We start from the raw sequence: 19,652 nt of genomic DNA, 5'->3' as shown, positions 1-19,652 counted from the left end.
AGAGAAAGGGATGCAAAATTAGACGAGCAGAACAGGAGAAGGAGACACAGCAAAGAAGGAAGGGAAGGTGGGGTGGGAAAAGGGAGAAGGAGAGATGCCGCCGTGATGGAGATGCCCACTCGGAGGCTGGAGCCAGGCAGACCAGTCGGAGAGGAATTTTTATTTTCCTGCATTGTATAGCGGAGGGCTAATCCATTCTCTTCCCCTGCGTTGAAAATCCCCCTCCCTGCTCTCGGAGCCTTTGTGGTGCCTGTCCCCACTGCAACCCTGGGGGAAGGTTAGAATGAGAGACAGCGAGACTGAATGTGGCTCAGATCATCGTTTGCTGGGTTGGTTGGCACATCGCAATTTGTCCAGACTTTATTTATATATAAAAAAAAAAACATTAATAGGAAAATAAAATTCCTATTGAACTGGGTCTGTCTGCCTTGAGCCTCCAAGAGTGAGTTTTCGTCACATCTGGATGGACCAGATATCCAACTGCCAGTTTTTTTTAACTATGTGTGGTGTGAAGACAGCCAATTCATGCTTACAGACCAAGATCGGTGGCTTTAGTGTGTTGTGTGCACCTGGCATCTTCTAAATCTGACAATCAACCCATCAGGCCATGTTAACCGTTTACATTTCATTTAGGAGATAAACTGAAATCTGGCCTCAACAATCAAGCTATGATTATTATCCCAAACGTGATTTTTTTCCAAGAGGCAACTGGACTTTCTGGTTTTTTTCTTTTTGAAGACGTTTCGCTTCTCCTCCCAGATGGAAATTGACCAAGGAGAGATTCAACCTGGAATTAAGGAGAAATTTTCTGACAGGGAGAACAATCAACCCATGGAACAGAAGTTGCCTTCGGAAGTTGTGGGAGCTTCATCCCTGGAGGTTTTCAAGAAGAGACTGGACTGCCATCTCTCAGAAATGGTGTAAGGTCTCCTGTTTGGGTGGAGGGGGGTTGGACTAGATGACCTCCAAGGTCCCTTCCAACTCTGTTAATCCGAATCTTCTTCAGCTCTGACTTCAGCTCTGACTCTCCCCACCATCCAGTTGGAGCTGAAGAAGCTTCTGGGAGGAGAAGCGAAATTGGTCCTGGTTAGACAAGCTATGATTATTTATCGAAGTAGGGAAGATACTCTGCATGTCCTCACAACTCTACCAATCAAAAGATCCATGATCGATCAATCAGAGATCAATTTATAGTCCAGCACCAAACACACAGGCCCGTGATGGCGAACCTATGGCACGCGTGCCACAGGTGGCACATGGAGCCATTTCTGTAGGCACATAAGTGTTGCCTTAGCTCAGCTCCAGTAAGCATGTGCGAGCTGATCAGCTGATTTTTGGGCCTTCCAGGCCCAACGGAAGTCGGGAAACGGGCTGTTTCTGGCCTCCGAAGGGCCTCTCGGGGGGTGGGGGGCCATTTTCACCTTTCCCAGGCTCCAAGAAAGCCTCTGGAGCCTGGGGAGGGCGAAAAATGGGCCTACCGGTAACCTTTTTGCCGCTGCGTGCCAAAAGTGGGGGGAACGGGGGGGGACATTGAATTATGGGTGTGGGCACGACCCTCCCCCACTCTTCCCGCTTTTGGCACACAACAGCAAAAAGGTTAGCCATCACTGATGGCTTTATAATTTACACGCACCTCCCTTATTAAGACTCCTTATACAGAACAGAGAGTGCAAAGGCAGGCTTCCTTTTATTAAACCATTTGCAAAAAAAAGTTCTTATTTAAAAATAAGGTGTCCTTGAAATGGCACCGTTTCTGGGAGCGCGTGAAGCCGTTATCGCATTTAGAGAATGCACCGTGTGTGGATGCACGGGAGCAGAAGATCATGCTTGCGCGCAAACACACCGCTATTTGCAGTTGTTTCAAGCCGATGATCATGAATTAGCTACTCCGCTGCACACATTATGAATATGTGAAGCGCAGAGTGAAAACGTGTCTGGTAACCACGTCCCTTCCAGCCGACGTGTAGAAACCACTCAGCAACAAAAGAAACACTCTTCGCCTATAGCCAGAATTCCCCCCCCCTCTTTTTTTTTTCTTATTTATTTTATACAGGTTTGGGGCCGGGGAGGCAGTCTTTTACTACCAGGTTTTCAGTTTCAGGTATCAGCTGAGCGAGTGGGAATTAGGTTCTTGCACAGTGAGAGGAAAAACAAGATAGCAAGTCCAACCGTTGTTGAAATCAGGGACAAAACCAGCTCTACTTCTGCGAATTCCTCCTTATTTCCAGGTTGAATCTCTCCTTGACCGGTTTTCATCCATTGTTCCTTGTCTGGCCTTCAGGTGCCTTGGAAAATAGCTGGACCCCCTTCCTCCTCTCTGTGGCAGCCCCTCAAATATTGGAAGATGCTCTCCTGTCTCCCCTGGTCCTTCTCTTCACTAGACTAGCCAGGCCTGCAACCGTTCATTGTAGGTTTTAACCTCCAGGCCTCTGATCATGTTAGATAGATTCAGATTAACAGAGTTGGAAGGGACCTTGTAGGTCATCTAGTCCAACCCTCCACCCAAACAGGAGACCTTATACGATTTGTCACAAATGGCACTCCGGTCTCTTCTTGAAAGCCTCCAGGGATGAAGCTCCCACAACTTCCGAAGGCAACTTCTGTTCCATGGGTTGATTGTTCTCCCTGTCAGAAAATTTCTCCTTAATTCCAGGTTGAATCTCTCCTTGATCCGTTTCCATCCATTCTTCCTTGTCTGGCCTTCGGGTACCTTGGAAAATAGCTTGATCCCTTCTTCTCTCTGGCAGCCCCTCAAATATTGGAAGATGCTCTCCTGTCTCCCCTAGACTAGCCAGGCCCAGTTCCTGCAATCGTTCATCGTATGTTTGAGCCTCCAGTCCCCTCATCATCCTGGTTGCTCTTCTCTGCACTCTTTCTAGAATCTCTCAACATCCTTTTTATAGTGTGGTGACCAAAACTGGATGCAGCACACTATAAAAAAAGATTTAACACACATGAAAAATGCTTATCCCTTACAACACCAACGGTCATTACAATTGCACCATGAGTGATTGTGAAACAGATTCTTGGGACATTTAAAGATGGGGTGAGCAGCCCATTAAAATACAAGTAAAAAAGGTAAAGGTAAACGTTCCCCTCGCACATATGTGCCAGTCGTTCCCGACTCTAGGGGGCGGTGCTCATCTCCGTTTCAAAGCCAAAGAGCCAGCGCTGTCCGAAGACGTCTCCGTGGTCCTGTGGCCGGCATGACTCAACGCCAAAGGCGCACGGAACGCTGTTCCCTTCCCACCAAAGGTGGTCCCTGTTTTTCTACTTGCATTTTTTAACGTGCTTTCGAACTGCTAGGTTGGCAGAAGCTGGGACAAGTCACGGGAGCTCATCCCGTTTCGCGGCACTAGGGATTCGAACCGCCGAACTGCCAACCTTTCGATCGACAAGCTCAGCGTCTTAGCCACTGAGCCACCCACATCCCTAAAATACATGTAAACAGGCCCAAATCCCAAGACCCTGGAAAGCAGAGACTCTCCCTGTCCCCCTGAATTCTGAGGCATCCTCTCTGTTTCTAAAAATGACTTCAGGACTGTGTGGGCTCAGAATCTTTCTTAGAAAATTAAAAAAGAAAGTGAAGGCTGTCGCAGCCCACGACTTTGTTCAAAATGTGTCCGCAGCACCTGCCCAAAACCGAGACAAATTAAGCAAGGTAATAAGAAATCCTGCAGGAGATTCCTGACAGTGGCAAGGACAATCCTCCAAAGTGGATATAGTGGTTAATCATATACAGGTAGTCCTCGACCTACGACCACAATTGAGCCCCAAATTTCTGTTATTAAGCGAGACATTTGTTAAGTGAGCTTTGCCCCGTTTTACGACTTTTCTTGCTGCGGTTGTTAAGTGAGTCACACTGCACTTCTTCAAGTTAGTAAACACGGCTGTTAAAGGAATCCGACTCCCCCCCAATTGACTTTTGCTTGTCAGAAGGTCGCAAAAGGGGATCACATGATCCCAGGACATTGCATCCGTCATAAAAGTGAGTCAGTTGCCAAGTGTCTGATCATGTGACCATGGGGGGGGGATACTGCAACAGTCGGAAGTGTGAGAAGCGATCCTAAGTCACTTTTTTAGTGCCGTTGTTGTCACGTCGAAAGGTCACTAAATGAACTGTTGTAAGTTGAGGACTACCTGTAGTAACATGCCATCTGGAGACGAGTTTCCTTTTGTCTGGGCTAACGTCCTTCCAGCCAGCTTCACTGGATGACCTGGGTCCCAGATTTGGAGACGAAGCAAAACCCCTCCGCCCCTTTCCTTCAGGTTGTACGTGATTTCATTCCAGATGTGACATGCACACACCAGGGATGGGCCGCTGGGGGTTCGCAGGGGTTCGGGAGAACCTCTAGCTAAGATTCTGTGCAGTTCAGAGAACCCTCAAATCCCACTCCTGGCTGGCCCCTCCCACCCTGCCCTGCCCCACCCAGGAGTCCTCACGCGGCCCGTTTTGGATGCAGGTAAGTGCAGAGCGCGCACAGAGGCTCGGGGAGGGTGAAAAACGGGCCTTACGGAAGTTCGGGAAGGCCTCCAGAGGGCCTTCAGAGCCTGGGGAGGCCGTTTTCGCACTCCTGGAGGCTCAAGTAAAGCCTCTGGAGTCCGGGGAGGGCAAAAACGGGCCTACCAGAAGTTCGGGAAGTTCCCGGGCTCCAGAGGGCCTCCTTGGCACACACTATCTCCTTTTCTCCAAGGTATAATAAGGCTCCAGAGATTCTCACAGGACGGCATCCAGACCCTCTGATCTATCTGTGGATGATGGATCCACATGGATCCCTGAAGATTTTGAAGAAGAGGTTCGACAGACATTTCTCAAAGGCAGGTCACAGGTGGTCCTCAACTTACCACAGGTTCGTTTAGAGAACCGTTCAAAGTTACGACGGCACTGAAAAAATGTGTGATTTAGGATTGCTTTTCACAGTTACGACCTTGGCAGCATCCCCCACGATCATGTGGTCAAAATTCAGCGGCTTGGCTGCCGGTTCAATATTTGCTGTGTCCCCAGGGCCTTTTTTGCAATCTTCTGACAATGGGGAAGCCAGATTCACTTAACAACCAGGTTACTTACCTTAACAACGGCAGCCAAAATGTGGTCGCCGGAGAGTCTCGGCTTCAGATGACTCCCAGGTTGCGCGGTTGTCGCCCAAAGTTGCTTTTTTTTTCAAAAGGCAACTGGACTTCCTGGTTTTTTCCTTGAAGACATTTCGCTTCTCATCCCAAGAAGCTTCTTCCGTTCTGAAGAAGAACGGAAGAAGCTTCTTGGGATGAGAAGCGAAACATCGTCAAAGAAAAAAACCAGAAAGTCCAGTTGCCTTTTGAAAAAAAAAAAAACACCTCTGGGAAAATCCAGTATGTTTTAATGATGGATTCCTGCATTGAGCCGGGTGAGACTAATGTTCCTTCCAATCCTTATATTCAGATTCTGTGAACCTGCTTTAGAGTTTAGCCCAGGGTCAGCAACCTGCGGCTCTGGAGCCACATGTGGCACTTTTGCCCCTCTGCTGCGGCTCCCTGTCACTCAAAATATGTGTCACAACCGCCAACATGCAACCAGTGGTGGGTTCCTCCCGGTTCGGTCCGGTTCTCCCAAGCCGGTAGCGGTGACGATATGACGTCACCGAACCGGTTCTGTCCCCCCACCCCCACCATGCCAAATGGGTCCAAATGGCTCTTGGAGTGTTTAAGGTTGCACACCCCTGGTTTAGCCACATGCCTCAAGCAAGCCAGCCACAGTAGGGGTGTGCAGGGTTTATGTGTGGATGCCGCACATATAACGATACACCCCTGCTGGTCAAGCAGCAAATCACCACACCAGGGGTGGGTTCTAAATTTTTTTACTACCGGTTCTGTGGGCGTGGCTTATTTTGTGGGTGTGGCTTGGAGGTCATGTGACTAGGTGGGCGTGGCTAGCTGGTCAGTCATTTCTGGAAGGTCCTCGCACTTACGACCAGTCCTCGCACTTACGACCCGACTCATTTGTTTGCTTTTAACACTGATCAGCTGTAGGGCGGCCCTTTGAAGCCCCGGGGCAAGAGTTTAAACAGTTTTTTTCCCTCTAGTCATCAGCTGGGACTCAGGAGGCAGCAATAGATTGGGGTGGGACCAAATAAAAGGTAAGAATAATGTGGGGGGGTGGGGGGGGTGGGAGGGCATGGGGGGGAGAACCGGTTCAGTGACATCATATCGTCACCGCTACCGGTTCGGCCGAACTGGACTGAACCGGGAGGAACCCACCACTGCACCACACCATTTGAGACAGGTTGGGGGTAAAACTAAAACTGTACAAAGGGGCAGCTAAACTATTCTTTGCCCATCACAGGCAATGGGAATGCCTGCAGAAGGTACTCCCAACAGGCAGTTCCCCCTATGTTTTCCCATCCCTGCCTCCATCAGATCTCCTTCGCTCAAGTTCCTGGAAAGGATGTAACCTCAGTCTGCTGGCTTAAATATAGGCGGTGCCCAAATTGGCATTTGTGAGACGAGGGAGGACCAACATTGCCAAGTCAGAGCAAGAAACAACAGATGGAAACTAATCAAGGAGAGAAGCAATCTGGAATGAAGGAGAAATTTCCTGACAATTAATCAGTGGAACCAGTGGTGAAATCCAAATTTTTTACTACTGGATTTGTGGGCGTGGCTTGGTGGGCATGGTGTAGCTTGCTGGGCGTGGCTTGGTTCGGTTGGCAGGGGAAGGATACTGCAAAATCTCCATTCCCACCCCATTCCAGGGGAAGGATATTACAAAATCCCCATTCCCTCTCCACTCCAGGGGAAGGATATTTCAAAATCCCCGTTCCCACCCCATTCTAGGGCCAGCCAGAGGTGGTATTTGCCAGTTCTCTGAACTACTCAAAATTTCCACTACCGGTTCTCCAGAACCTGTCAGAACCTGCTGGATTTCACCCCTGAGTGGAACGGTTTGCCTTCAGAAGTCATGGCTGCTCCATCACCGGAGGTTTTTAAGAAGAGACTGGACAGTCACTTGTCTGAAATGGTATAGGGCAGTGATGGCTAACCTTTTTGCCATCTTTGGCTGAAGAGGTTGCAGAAAAAAATGCTTTTAGAAGCCTCTGACGATCCCAGCTGAGCCACCCAATCATCAGAGGCTTTTTTTTTTTTACTTTTAAAAGCATTAAAAGCATATTTTTGGCCGAAGAGGTTGTACAAAAAATGCTTTTAAAAGTTTTTTAAAAAAGCCTCTGATGAGGTGGGCGGGGTAAGCGAGCGGTGACTGGGCCGGGGACCGGTTCAGGGGCGTGGCCAGCCAATGTTATTACCAGTTCTCCGAACTACTACAAATTTTTACCAACGGTTCTTGCGAACCAGGAGCAACTCACCACTGGACTGTACCAAATCAATACCCAAATTTAAAAAAAAAAAAAAAATTCTGGATTATTGTGCCTGCTTCACGAAGCTTGGTAAAAGACAAGAGGTTGGATTCTAACAATAAGCTGAGCCACAAAGTACCCGGCTCCATTTTAGCCTTGTGTGGCAAATGGTGTGAACCCAGGCCATTAAAAGTTCATCACTGAGCAAGGATTTGAACTCGGGTCATTGCAATCCTACAGCCCAACCACTTCCTTACATAGATAGGTCAGCATTTCAGATTCCCTGCCATCTCATTTCTCCCCTCTTTCTTATTCTCCGGCTGGGTTCACCCAACATACTTACAGTAACTTGGTTAGTGAATTAACCAGGGGTGGGTTCTACTTACCTTTACTACCAGTTTGCAACGGGAGCGCGCACGCACGCCAGAGGTGGGTTTCAGCAGGTTCTGACCAGTTCTGGAGAACCTGTAGTAAAAATTTCTGACTGGCCCCACCCCCATCTATTCTCTGCCTCCCAAGTCCCAGATGATCGGGAAGAAATGGGTATTTTGCAGTAACTTTCCCCTGGAGTGGGGTGGGAATGGAGATTTTACAGTATCCTTCCCCTGCTACGCCCACCAAGCTATGCCACACACACACCAAGCCACACCCACAGAATCAGTAGTAAAAAATTTTGAAATCCACCACTGGCACACATGAGCACTTCTGTACATGCGCAGAAGCTTCTGCATGTGCAGATCGTCAATTATGACATCCGGGCGGGTGGGTGGAGCTTTTACTACCGGTTCTAAAGAACCGGACAGAACTGGGAGCAACCCACTACTGGAATTAACCCAATTTTCTGGATTTGCACACAATGCAAGAATAATTAAATTGGCCCAAAGCTGCTGGCTTTGCACAATACACTAAACCACATAAACTCATACATGATTAACACTAAAAAGCTTTTAATGTATCTTGTGCTGTTAATACAGCTACTAAGGCTTTCGTTGACCCGGCTAAGAATATCGTGGGAATGCAGCCACTGAATCATAAACCAGCCAACACGCTAAGCAAACAAGCACAAGAAAGTCCGAGATTAAAACTAATTAAGCTTAACATACATGAATGCAGCTGCCAAGGCTCTCGCTGACCTAATTAAGCATGCTGTGTGGACACAACCCCAAAGGATTTATGTGCAAAAGGGGCAATGTGTCTGGGGAGGCAGCAGAATATTTCAAAATGTAAGAATATACAGAATAAGAGAGTTGGAAGGGACCTTGTAGGTCATCTACTCCAACCCTCTGCTCAGCCAGAAGAAGACCCTACCATTTCTGACAAGTAGCTGCCCAGTCTCTTCTTGAAAGCCTCCTGTGATGGATCACCCACAACTTCTGAAGGCAAGCTGTTCTGATGGTTGGTTGTTCTCAGTGTCACAAAATTTCTCCTTATTTCTAGGTTGCTTCTCTCCTTGATCGGTTTCATCCATTGTTCCTTGTCTGGCCTTCAGGGGCTTTGGAAAATAGCTTGACCCCCTCCTCCTCTCTGGGGCAGCCCCTCAAATATTGGAAGATGCTCTCCTGTCTCCCCTGGTCCTTCTCTTCACTAGACTAGACATAACTCAGTTCCTGCAACCGTTCATCGTATGTTTTAGCCTCCAGTCCCCTAATCATCTCTGTTGCTCTTCTCTGCACTCTTTCTAGAGTCTCCAAATCTTTTTTTATAGTGTGGTGACCAAAAGTGGATGCAGCACACTCTAAAAAAGATTTAACACGCATGTAAAATGCCTATCCCTTACAACAGCAATGGTTATTACAATTACACCAGGAGTGATTGTGAAACAGATTCCTGGAACATTTAAAGAAACCAAAGTTAAACTTGCAGGTAGATTTCACATCACTAAGTGTTGTATCTTATGGTTCTTGATGAGTGTATTTTATTTTTCTTTATGTACACTGAGAGCATATGCACCAAAGACAAATTCCTTGTGTGTCCAATCAGACTTGGCCAATAAAGAATGCTATGCTATGCTATGCTATGCTATGCTATGCTATGCTATGCTATGCTATGCTATGCTATGCTATGCTATGCTATGCTATGCTATGCTATGCTATGCTGCTCCATCATTCCAAAAATTAACCACTGATGCAGACACCACCAGCAATGTTTTGTTCACAGCCATCCAAAACAAAAACAAAAAACAAAACTGGACATCTTTCTCCTCCATAAATAAGGTTGGCTCAGCCCTCCGTCCTTCTGAGATCAGTAAAATGAGGACCTGGATTGTTGGGGGAAAATAGGCTGACTCTGTAAACCGCTTAGAGAAGGCTGTAAAGCACCGTGAAGTGCTATATAAGTCTAAGTGCTATTGCTCTTGTCCTTCCTTCTTTCCTTCCTTCCCTCCCTCCCTCCCTTCCCAATGGTTAGAATGTAGTATTGCAGGCTCTGCCCACTGCCAGAAGTTCGATCCTGTCCGGCTCAAGATTGACTCAGCTGTCCATCCTTCCGAGGTCGGTAAAATGAAGACCCAGATTTTGACTCTATAAACCGCTTAGAGAAGGCTGTAAAGCACTGTGAAGCGGTATATAAGTCAAAATGCTATTGCTATAAATATTTCCGCCTGTTGCCCAAAATGCCCCCTACCTCCTATGTCGTCATGCATCCTATTCTAAACCCATCAGCCAGACAGAGTGGGGTTTCCACAGCAACAAGCCCAGGCAACAGCTGCCCAGCTGTCAATCATTCCAGCCGCCAAGAAGTCAGCCGGCCAAAGTTCCAGCGTTGGCACAAGAGCAGCATCGTTGCCAAGCCCCCCCCCCTGCCCCCCACTTCCCCAGCTACCAGCTCGGCCAGTTGGTCCAGCCATCTGTAGGTCAGCCTCTCTCTCTCTCCCTCTCCCCCCACACAACAGGTAGCCTGCGAGTGGGGCCTAGCCAAAGGGCCTTCCTGTGGGTGTTGTGTTATGTATATCTGTGTGTGAGCGAGAAGCCGAGAGGATGCTCTTGACGTCAATGGGCACAATTTGGGCGTCTGGTGCGAGACGAGGGGAACGCTTGCAAGAGGAGTTATGTAAACTGAGAGTGTCTCATTGCTGTGGAGTTTCTAACGTCGCTGCCAGCAGTTCCAAGCAAGATAGAAGATAGAAGACAAGTTGGGCCAAAAGGGCTCAAGGCCTGTGTGTTATACCGATAGATTGATGGGAGAAGACGAGCCAGCAGGAATCAAGGCGATTAAGCTTCACGACTACGGAAGGAGCTTCCGAGTTAACTTGGTCCCCCCGAATTAACTCCTCTCCTGGGGGTTGCCCCGTCCAGTAAATCATCATCTAACCAAATGAGCTGGGCTGACACGCTACGATGCTAAAAAGCTTAACCAAGGTTAGCACTCCCCGAGCAGGGCACGTGGGGAAAATTCAGCCGCTTACCTCATCTTAACTGTATTTAATTAACACCGTTTTCATTTACGCTTAAATTTAAAATTCAGCCGAGTTACGTTTTAATTTAAATAGGCCAATCCCGCTGCCCGCCGTTGCAAAACCCTGTTCTGCAGACGGAATGAAAGTGTAAGTCCGGGAAGAACTAAAACTACCGTGTTTCCCCAAAAATAAGACCTCCCCTGATAATAAGCCCAATCGGGCTTTTGAGCGCATGCGCTAAAATAAGCCCTCCCCTGAAAATAAGCCCTCCCTGAAAATATTTAAACGTATGCGCAGCTGGTCCCCGCCATTTCCTCTGGTTAAGGTTAGGGAGACAGAGCTAGAAATCAGGTAAGATGGCAAGAGGAGCCCCGTCTTGCTCCACGCGCCCCAAAATAATAAAACCTCCCCAAAAATAAGGCCAAGCACTTATTTCGGGGTTCAAAAAAAATATAAGACATGGTCTTATTTTCAGGGAAATACGGTAGAGGTTCTGGGGCTGCAATTACAAAGCCTTGGAAGTGAAACCAAGGTGTGATAGAATTTAGCTGAGTTTATTCAACATGTTAAAATAAGCTAAGACATTTGGGTAGGTTGTTGGTTTAGCATGTTGTCTTGCTGTCACATTAAGCCAAGATACTGTGTGGGGTTTTTTTTGTTGGGGTCCTGCATTTTATTTATTTTTATTTATTCAATTTGGAGGCCACCCAATTCCCAAAAGACTTTGAGCAGCGGGGGAGAAAATGAAAACCAAATAAATTAAAAAATTAAATGGACCCCAAACCAGCAAAAATAAACAAAAGGCCAACCTCCAGTCTCACCCCCTGTCCTGAGAGCAGTCAAGGGTGGGAGCTACACCAATGCATATTACAAAAATACAAAGTATTTGGGACCCCCAAATACTTAATAATTTGGGGGTCCAAATTTAGAATGCTATATGAAGCAAACCGCAATTTTCATATTGTGCTAAGTCGTCATGAGTTATTTCATTTACTTCCATGACCATCGTTATTTGCTTATTTAACAAATTTATACGGCTGACCTTTTCACTGAATTTGATTCTGGGTCGTATATATTTATTGGTTTATTTATTTATTGGTTCGATTTATATGCTGCCCTTTCTCCGGAGACTCAGGGCGGCTTACAATGCATTAAGCAATAGCCTTCATACTTTTGTATATACCTGCTTAGTTGGGCTTTCGGCCCCCCCTAAGCGGTGTTCTTTTTTATAGAAAGTCAGCTTATTGCCCCCACAATCCGGGTCCTCATTTTACCTACCTCGGAAGGATGGAAGGCTGAGTCAACCTTGAGCCTGGTGAGATTCGAACGTGCAGTGATTGCAGGCAGATAGAGCTACTTAATAGCACTTTAGTCTGCTGCACCACCAAGGCTCCTTTTGTATAATACAACCAACAATTAAAACAATGACCCAACTGTTAAAAGTAATTTTTAAAAAAATAAGTGAAAGCAAGATGGTGGGAGAAGAATGTCCATCTAATCTTAGATCCCCAAGGGAGATTTGCAAACTATGGTTTCTGCCCATAACTCTGATCAACTGGGCTTTTTTCTATCCATGTTTTCCCGAAAATAAGACCCTGTCTTATATTTTTTTGAACCCCGAAATAAGCGCTTGGCCTTATTTTTGGGGAGGTCTTATTATTTTGGGGCGCGTGGAGCAAGATGGGGCTCCTCTTGCTGTCTTGCCTGATTTCCACCTCTGCGTTTAAATATTTTCGGGGAGGGCTTGTTTTCGGGGGGGGAGGCTTATTTTAATGCATGCGCTCAAAAGCCCAATTGGGCTTATTATCAGGGGAGGTCTTATTTTTGGGGAAACAGGCTACAAACAAAACCAGTACAATCTGTGAACCTTATCATCTGCTGCAACGTTGTTGTTGTTGTTTTTCTGACTTAAAACTTTCAAGGAGCTTTTGTAAAAGATCTCTGAATAAAGGATGGAGGATCCAGCCAATGAGAAAAACTGGATCCAGATATGTACAGATCAGGTCTGCTGAGTCCTCCCCCTCACATCAGCCGAGTGATGCTCAGGGACATGGCAGGCAGCAAGGATGCCCTCCAGCAGTTCTGAATCGCCAGGCTTCCTGACCGTGGTAATTTCTTCCCACAATCCCCTGGAGGCACACTATAGCAAAGGCATTGTGGGAAATTAAAAATAGTGGCTTTTAGACCCAGAGGGCTGATTTTGGGGGGCCCTGAGGCACTGGTTTGTTTTCTCCAGAACCAACACTTGTAACCAGTAAGCTCCCTTTTCTGCCTCGTCTTATGACCCTCAAACAGATTTCACGTATTTTGATGAAGGTTTGATAAAAAAAATAGGACACATCACCATGAAAATCCAGGTGAAAAGTGCAGAATTAGGAAGTCAGAGACTGCATCCTTCTCTTCTCAGGAAGCTCAAACTGCCCAAGGAGCTGCTGATCCAGTTCTACAGAGGAACGATTGAGTCTGTCATCTGCATCTCCATAACTGTCTGATTTGGCTCTGCAACCCACCAAGACAGACACAGACTTCAGAGGGTCATTAGAACTGCAGAAAAAAACATGGCTACCAACCTGCCTTCCGTTGAGGACCTGTATACGGCACCAGTCAAAAAGAGGGCTGGGAAAATATCTACAGACCCCTCGCATCCTGGACATAAACTGTTTCAACTCCTATCCTCAAAACGACGCTACAGAGCACTGCACATCAGAACAACTAGACACAAGGACAGTTTTTTTCCCAAAAGCCATCACTCTGCTAAACAAATAATTCCCACAACACTGTCAAACTATTTACTAAGTCTGCACTACTATTAATCTTCTCATTTTTCCCACAACCCATCTCCTCCCACTTATGACTCTATGACTGTAATTTTGTTGCTGGTATCCTTATGATTTATATTGATAGTTTCCTAGTATGATTCGATTACTTATTTGTAACCTATGACTATCATTAAGTGTTGTACCTTACGATTCTTGACAAATGTATCTTGTCTTTTATGTACACTGAGAGCATATGCACCAAAGACAAATTCCTTGTGTGTCCAATCACACTTGGCCAATAAAGAATTCTATTCTATATCATGGTGACCAAAACCGGATGCAATATCACACACACACACACACACACACACACACACACACACACACACAGAGTCCTTCTACGTAGCACTCGCAATGTCCTTGAAAACACTATCCACAATATCATATTTTTTTTGAAGAAGGCACTACTGCAGTTTTCCCACAATCCCCCTGAAATGGTGTTTAATCAGGGGCATTGTGGGAAATAAATATTACCATGTTTCCCCGAAAATAAGACCCTGTCTTATATTTTTTTGAACCCTGAAATAAGCGCTTGGCCTTATTGCCATGCACTCAAAAGCCCGATTTGGGCTTATTATCAGGGGAGGTCTTATTTTGGGGGAAACAAGAGTATCTATCTATCTCCATCATCTATATTTATTTATTTATATCTATTTGTCACTGTCTCTTATCTGTCTCTGGTTATCTATCTATCTATCTATCTATCTATCTATCTATCTATCTTCTCTCCCTCTAATCCTTCTGTCTGTCTGTCTGTCTATCTACCGTGTTTCCTCGAAAATAAGACCCTGTCTTATATTTTTTTGAACCCTGAAATAAGCGTTTGGCCTTATTGCCATGCACTCAAAAGCCCGATTGGGCTTATTATCAGGGGAGGTCTTATTTTGGGGGAAACAGGGTAGGTTTGGATCACCTCCGGAAAAGCCATATTCTACAAACAGAGTCTTTGTTACTCTTTCTTTCACAAAAAAATAGGCTGTTTCTCTTTCAAAGGGTGATTGTTCTTAGTGTAAGCGAGGTTAACAAAAGAAAGCGAAAACTATGAGGAGTAGAACCTTGGGGAGAAAAATACGGAAAGACACCCAAGAAAAAAAAACCTTCGGGAAAGTGGGGGTTTCAGGAACAGGAAAAGAAAAATAGAGGTACTTTCAGTAACAGTAACAGAGGTGGAAGGGACCTTGGAGGTCATCTAGTCCAACCCCCTGCTTACACAGGAGACCTATACTAGGGATTCGAACCACCAAACTGCCAACCTTTCTGATCGGACAAGCTCAGCGTCTTAGCCACTTGAGCTACCTAGCAAGGCAAGGCAAAGGGGTACTGAGAGGTACTGAGTCAGTGAGTGTGGGAGAAAGGTTCTGCAGATTCGAAGCGAGCAAACAAGCATAAGCAACAGGTTTTCCAAACACATTTTTCAGACGATTAAACCCAAATTCGAAAAGCATCGAGAGCTGCAGTTGGACCGGCATCTGCCGTTCCGGACTCCAAGGGATGAAAACCGAAGCGGAGATTTTCACTGCTGCCACTAAGAAGCAAAGCAATGACATCACCTCTTCCCTGCAACATCAGAATGATAGCATACCTGTACTCCACTGGAACTGTTCCCAGCATGGAGATTATAGGCCTTTTTTTACCCAGTTACAGAACGTGGATGGGTGAGAAACTGGGGAAGGTAAGGAAACGGGGGCCAAACTGCTTCCAATCCCAAGCCAGGGGTAGGATTATTAAAACCTCTTTCTGTTAGATGGCATCCTTTACAATGTGCCAGGTGTTGTACGGAAAAAAGGAGGCTGTGAGTCTTGGCTTACAACCCAGCGGAGATAAATAAAAACAAAACAGAATGAGTAAACAGGGCCAATCCCAAAGGAGCTTTTTTTTTTCCAAGAGGCAACTGGACTTTCTGCTTTTTCTTTTGAAGACGTTTCGCTTCTCATCCGAGAAGCTTCTTCAGCTCTGACTGGATGGCGGGAAAGGGAAGGATTTTCACCAATCCAGTCGGAGCTGAAGAAGCTGCTTGGAGGAGAAGCGAAACGTCTTCAAAAGAAAAAGCAGAAAGTCCAGTTGCCTCTTGGAAAAAAAGCATCTTTGGGACAACTAAAAACCTGGAGGATGGAGAATCTCCGTAGGCCAGGGGTTCCCAACCTTTTCTGATATATTGATATACCCCTTACAAAAGTAAATAATTATATGCATATAATTATGCATATACACTACCGTGTTTCCCTGAAAATAAGACCAGGTCTTATATTAATTTTTGCTCCAAAAAGACGCATTAGGGCTTATTTTCTGGTTAGGTCTTATTTTGGGGGGGAAATACGGTACTAAATGCATCCATCTGGTTGACAATCTTAACTGGGGCTTATTTTGGGAGTAGTAGGGCTTATATTACGAGCATCCTGAAAAATCATGCTATGACTTATTTTCCGGTTGGGCCTTATTTTCAGGGAAAACAGGGTATAATTCTGAAACTTCTAAACCAGTGATGGCAAACCTTTTAGGCACAAAGTGCCCAAACCCAGAGCACCAGAAACCTGACGACCAGCTGGCCAGCGTGCATGCGTGCCTCGGAAACCCGATGACCAGCTGCCTGAGCTGGGGCGATGGCGCATGTACTCACAGAGAGGGCTTTGTGTGCCACCTTTGGCACGTGTATCATAGGTTTGCCATCACGGTTCTAAACCCCCCTGGAATATCATCTTGCACCCCCGGTTTGGAACCCCTGCCATAGACATTTAAACGGGGCAATCTTTCAGTGGCTGGGTTCATACAGTAATGCTATTCAGATGTTCTATCCGGTTCGGGCAAACCGGTAGTAGCGGCTGCAGGAGGTTCCACCCGGATGTCATCACATCACATTTTTGACACTCTGCGCATGTGCAGAAGGTCCCATTTGCGAACCAGTAGTGAAGGTAAGTGAATACCATCCCTGGGTTCACACATCATGGGGATCCCACATGATTTCAACCCCACATCTAGCTCTGATCAAACCACATCTATTACAATCGGGAACAGCCAATTGTGACGACTGCTTGTGCCAGCATGGCAAAATGAGGGATGGGGTCCCACAGCATACCAACCCATAAACCCACCTACTCCTTTTGAGCAGCTCCCGCCAAAGGGGGAGCCTATTTTTGACCTTGGAGCATTGAGAGAAGGAGAATCCCTGCTGACCTTCTTACCTTCACTGCAAAACTTGCCCTGGAAGCCGGTGAGGCGGCAATCACACTGCACTTCGCTGTTGACCACAGTACAAATCCCACCGTTGACGCAGGGATTCTGCTTGGCACACAGGTATTCCATGTCACTGCGGATGCCCTGGCTACCCAAGAGGGCGGGGGGCATGTCTCCCACTTTGAGGTTGGCCACCATCCCACGAAAGGGCATCTCGTACTTGACCGTGCTGAGTGTCAGGGCCGACAAGCGGACATCCGGCGGGATGCCACCCACAAAGAGATCGCTATCCACTGCCATGTCACGCCGCTTTGACTTGACTTCGGCCACCCGGGCTTCGCCGTCCACCACCAGCATGGTCTCTCGGTAGTTGCGGGTCAAGAGCACCATGTGCCAGCGGTCGTCGTTGATGGGGGTCTCTAGGTGCAGGCTGGCTGGCTCCGCGCAGGAGATGGTGAAGCGCAAACGGAAACGGCCCTCCAAGATCAAGAGTTCCAGGAAATCACAGTTGCCCCCGTCGTCCAGGTACAAGACCAGAGCGCGGGACACATTGGTCTTGATGCTGAAGCTCAGCTCCCCGGAGGAACTGGCATCCCACCGGGCGTAGCGAGCCCACTGCCCTGGCGTGCCCCCAAACTCCAAAGCTGCTCCCCCGGCTCCAGGACCCAGGACTAAGCCAATCAGCAATGCCAGAGGCACCAGCAAACAAACCGACTTCTCCATGGCAGGCCCACTGTCAACCGGGGGCCCCCTTGGGGACGCCCTCAAATCCTCATGAGACGGGAGGAGAGCAAAATCCTGTAGGAGGAAGGCCGGTCCAAGGGTTGCTCCTTAGACAAAAGAGCCTGTGAGGAGGCTGCAGGAGGAAGGGAAGAGGTTCTTCTTGCGTAGGCGAGGGCCACGGAAGTCCTTCGGGCGGGTCCCCTTCCCAAGAGGGAAGGTGGCTCTCAGAGACTGGCATACAGCATCTTCCTCTGCAGCCGGCTGGGGCAAGCTGAGCAGAGTTTCACCCCCCCTACAGGAGAAAGGTTGCTCCCTGCCGCCAGTAACTCCGCAAGATCCACTGGAGGGAAAGCCCTCCAGATGCGCTCGGAGCTCAGCCTGGAATGCGCATCGTCAGACGCTCAGATCTGGGAAGAGAATGAAAAAGAAAGACAATTTGTGAAAGGGAGGGAGAGAGAAAATTGATGGACATGGTGCTGTGATATTTTAATCAATTTGTTTATAATCATCAGCTTTGGGGACAGACAGGGATGCCCTTCAGCCTCAACGGTGGAGTTTCCAGTGTTTGCGACCCCCCAAAATTGAATCTAGGCTCATTGTTCATCCAGATCCCCCATCGCTAGAAAAAGGATTGCCAAAAGCTACTCAACTACAACTCCCATCCTGCTGGCTGACTCTGGCAAAAGCCGTTGCCCAATGCATGTGGATGAGGCCAGAGAAGAGAAGGACAAATTTGAGGAGTTTGTGTCCTCCTCCCTGGCTTTGTACAAATATTTATTTTATACCCGGTTTCCCTGAAAATAAGATCTATCCTGAAAATAAGTCCCAGCATGTTTTTATATGTGTGCCTAATATAAGCCCTACCCCAGTGGTGGGTTGCCCCCAGTTTGGACCAGTTCACAAGAACCAGTAGTAAAACCGGCGGGTCACCCCGCCCACCGCCCTGGATGTCATCACTGGCAATCTGTGCATGCGCAGAAGCTTCCCGTTGCAAACTGGTAGTAAAGGTAAGTAGAACCCACCCCTGCCCTACCCCCCCAAAATAAGCCCTACTTAAGAGGCTGCACGACCACCCTTCTGGTTGGTCATGGTGCTGCAGCCACAAGGCGAGGTGGGATGGTAATGGCCCCATGCGCCCTGTACTGGCTTACTTCAGGGCCTTCACAGCCAGCCCATCCACGCCCTGTCACCTGCCCCATGGCGGCAGCACCAGCAGCCATGTGCAATAGGAGCCCGCGTAGCTACCAGCCCACTTCTGCTTGCTCATGACCGCAACGCAGCAGGAGGCCGTGCAGTGTGCTAGTGCCATGGCTGTAAGGCAAGGCAGGTGTCGGGGCATGGATGGCCTGGCTGCGGGGACCCTGAGGTAAGCCAGTGCGGGGCGCGTGGGGAATATCCATCCCCCCACGCCTCACGGCGGTGGTGCTGGCATGCTGCGCCTCCTGCCCTGCCACGAGCAAGCAGAAGAAGTGGGCCTCCTGTACATGGAAAAAAATATTAAAAACCCCGAAAATAAGCCCTAGTGCAGTGATGGTTAACATTTTTGCTATCACGTGCCAGGAGAAGGAGGGGTCACATGTGCGCGTGCCCACACCCATAATTCTATGCACCCTGTCCCCACGCATGTGCGCATGACGCCCGCACACTCCTGGCATGCAATGGCACGGTAGGCCTGTTTTTTGCTCTCCGCAGCCTCGAGAGCCTTTCTAGGAGTCTGGGGAGGGTTAAAACGGCCTTCCCCAACCCGCCCCCCAAGAGGCCCTCTGGAGGCTGAAAATGGCCCATTTGCCAACTTCTGGTGGGATTGGAAAGCATGTTTTTTGCTCTCCGCAGCCTCGAGAGCCTTTCTAGGAGTCTGGGGAGGGTGAAAATAGCCTTCCCCAACCCCCCACCCCTAGAGGCCCTCCAGAGGCCGAAAACAGCCCATTTGCCAACTTCCAGTCCCAACTTCAAGCTCTGGAGGCTGGGGAGAGAGAAAAACAAACCTTCCCCACCACCCCCCGAGGTCCTCCGGAGGCAGGAAACTGCGTGTTTCCCTACTTCTGGTGGGCCCAGAAGCCCCGAAAATCAGCTGGCCGGCGTGCATGCTGAGCTCGCTTGCACACCAATATTGCTACGCATGCCACCTGTGGCACGCGTGCCATAGGTTCACCCTAGTGCTTATTTTGGGACCCAAAAGAAAATAAGACCTGGTCTTTATTTTCAGGGAAATACAGT

The 19,652-nt window shown here is 47.9% G+C and overlaps 1 protein-coding gene across 38 annotated transcripts in view; it reads right to left on the bottom strand.

Annotated features, from left to right (window-relative positions):
- The window catches only part of NRXN2 (neurexin 2), a 493,176-nt gene that overhangs the window by 424,410 nt on the left and 49,114 nt on the right, over window positions 1–19,652 (bottom strand). For all 38 annotated transcript variants that reach the window (XM_087881005.1, XM_087880976.1, XM_087880996.1 and 35 more), the window contains exon 2: window positions 16,721–17,842. In XM_087881005.1, the coding sequence (XP_087737131.1) occupies window positions 16,721–17,435 (715 nt within the window). In that variant the 5' untranslated portion in view covers window positions 17,436–17,842. The remainder of the gene's footprint in view (window positions 1–16,720; window positions 17,843–19,652) is intronic.

This window comes from Pantherophis guttatus, chromosome 18, assembly GCF_059756535.1.
Source record: "Pantherophis guttatus breed Tessera chromosome 18, ASM5975653v1, whole genome shotgun sequence".
In the NCBI taxonomy this organism is placed as follows: domain Eukaryota; kingdom Metazoa; phylum Chordata; class Lepidosauria; order Squamata; family Colubridae; genus Pantherophis; species Pantherophis guttatus.
The sequence above is the reverse complement of the archived record's forward strand: the minus strand, read 5'-3'. Positions and strand labels throughout refer to the sequence as shown.